Below are 1324 nucleotides of genomic sequence, written 5' to 3' on the forward strand. Positions count from 1 at the left end.
TCGAATTCGGAGTAAATCTTGGTCTGTGAGAATCAGTCGTGTTGATTATGTCACCATCAACATATCGGTTTTCATTTTATAGCCATATGTCACAATCAATACATTCATCTGTATGTGTTCATCAGATTTCTACACTGCTTGATTATTTTCCATTATCTAGTCAGTAGTATAGATGGGTATGAATGTGCGTGAATTACGAGTTGTGTTCTATAATATCAATTTGTATAGGAATTATTATTTTGATCACCACAGTATGGTCAATCTCTTGTATTGTTGATCGTCTGCCTCTGCAGAAATTAGTCATGTCATGATTAATTTCCAGCGCCCCGATTATTTTCGGTTAATTGCATTCCATCAATGAAAACGAAGAGAAATAAGATTCATCCTTGGGAACGGATCTGTCCGCATCCGACGGTGGCAATTGGTTCTGTGAAATTGTTGGCTGAGCGGTTCCCAACAAGTACTGCATGCGAGTTGACATGTACAGCGTGCACGGTATTGTCGTCGTCGGATGCCTGGCGAACAATTTTCCCACACCGACGGCAAGCAGGTCGGGAAGCAAGGACCGTTCCGCCGGCAGAGGTGGCGTTGGGAATCCGAGCAAAAATTTTGCAACATCTGCAACAAGGAGGTGTGCAACAAGTACTTCTTGCGAACTCACATGCTCAAAATGCACGGCATCGTTATTGACGAAAATCGGACTGTGATCGGCAGTATCAACACCACCACCGTTGAAAACGGCGGTTCAGCCGAGACCAGCAAGTCTTTTGTCTGTCGCGTCTGCGATCGTCATTTTCCCGGATCTCACGATCTGAAATTGCATTACGAAGAGGAGCACCAGCGTCGCAATGTTCCACCTCCAGCATCGGAAGCGTCGAGCAAAATACGAAACCTGACATGGATAGGGAGATCCGCAGCAGCAACAGCCCCATCAATATTAATCCCACAGTTGACAAACCCACCCACCGCAGATATTGTTATTGTTGGTCCTGTCACAGTCCTTGTCGCTTTGACCTCAGTTTGATATTCATGCTGGTCGATCAATGGTGGTATCATGAAAACAGTTACAGAAGCCAACAGCAATCATTCAAAACAAGTCGCAGAAATTAGAAAATAAAAAATATTAAGAAACAGGATCCACAAGACGTGGTTGAAGAAGACTGGTCCCACCTATTATCACTAATGGCATGCGAGTGTACAATTCATTCACCGAACCCAAGTGAGAAAATTGTCGGCTCGTATGCGTTCCAGTATAAAAATCGTGTGTCAGGTTGAAATATGGGTATGTGGGTTTGTCTCTAGACCCATAAAATCTTCATCATAT

At 43.7% G+C, this 1324-nt stretch overlaps 1 protein-coding gene across 1 annotated transcript; it reads left to right on the forward strand.

Moving 5' to 3' along the window:
- The first annotated feature begins 172 nt into the window (after positions 1 to 172).
- Positions 173 to 1275, forward strand: Tsp_15873 (zinc finger protein). The gene is given in 4 exon segments (XM_003366994.1): positions 173 to 251; positions 323 to 633; positions 644 to 1018; positions 1129 to 1275. The coding sequence occupies 4 exon segments, from the start codon at positions 173 to 175 to the stop codon at positions 1273 to 1275; spliced, it is 912 nt and encodes a 303-aa protein (XP_003367042.1).
- Positions 1276 to 1324: the final 49 nt, after the last annotated feature.

Source organism: Trichinella spiralis (assembly GCF_000181795.1).
Source record: "Trichinella spiralis strain ISS 195 chromosome Unknown Scfld5042, whole genome shotgun sequence".
Lineage (NCBI taxonomy): Eukaryota > Metazoa > Nematoda > Enoplea > Trichinellida > Trichinellidae > Trichinella > Trichinella spiralis.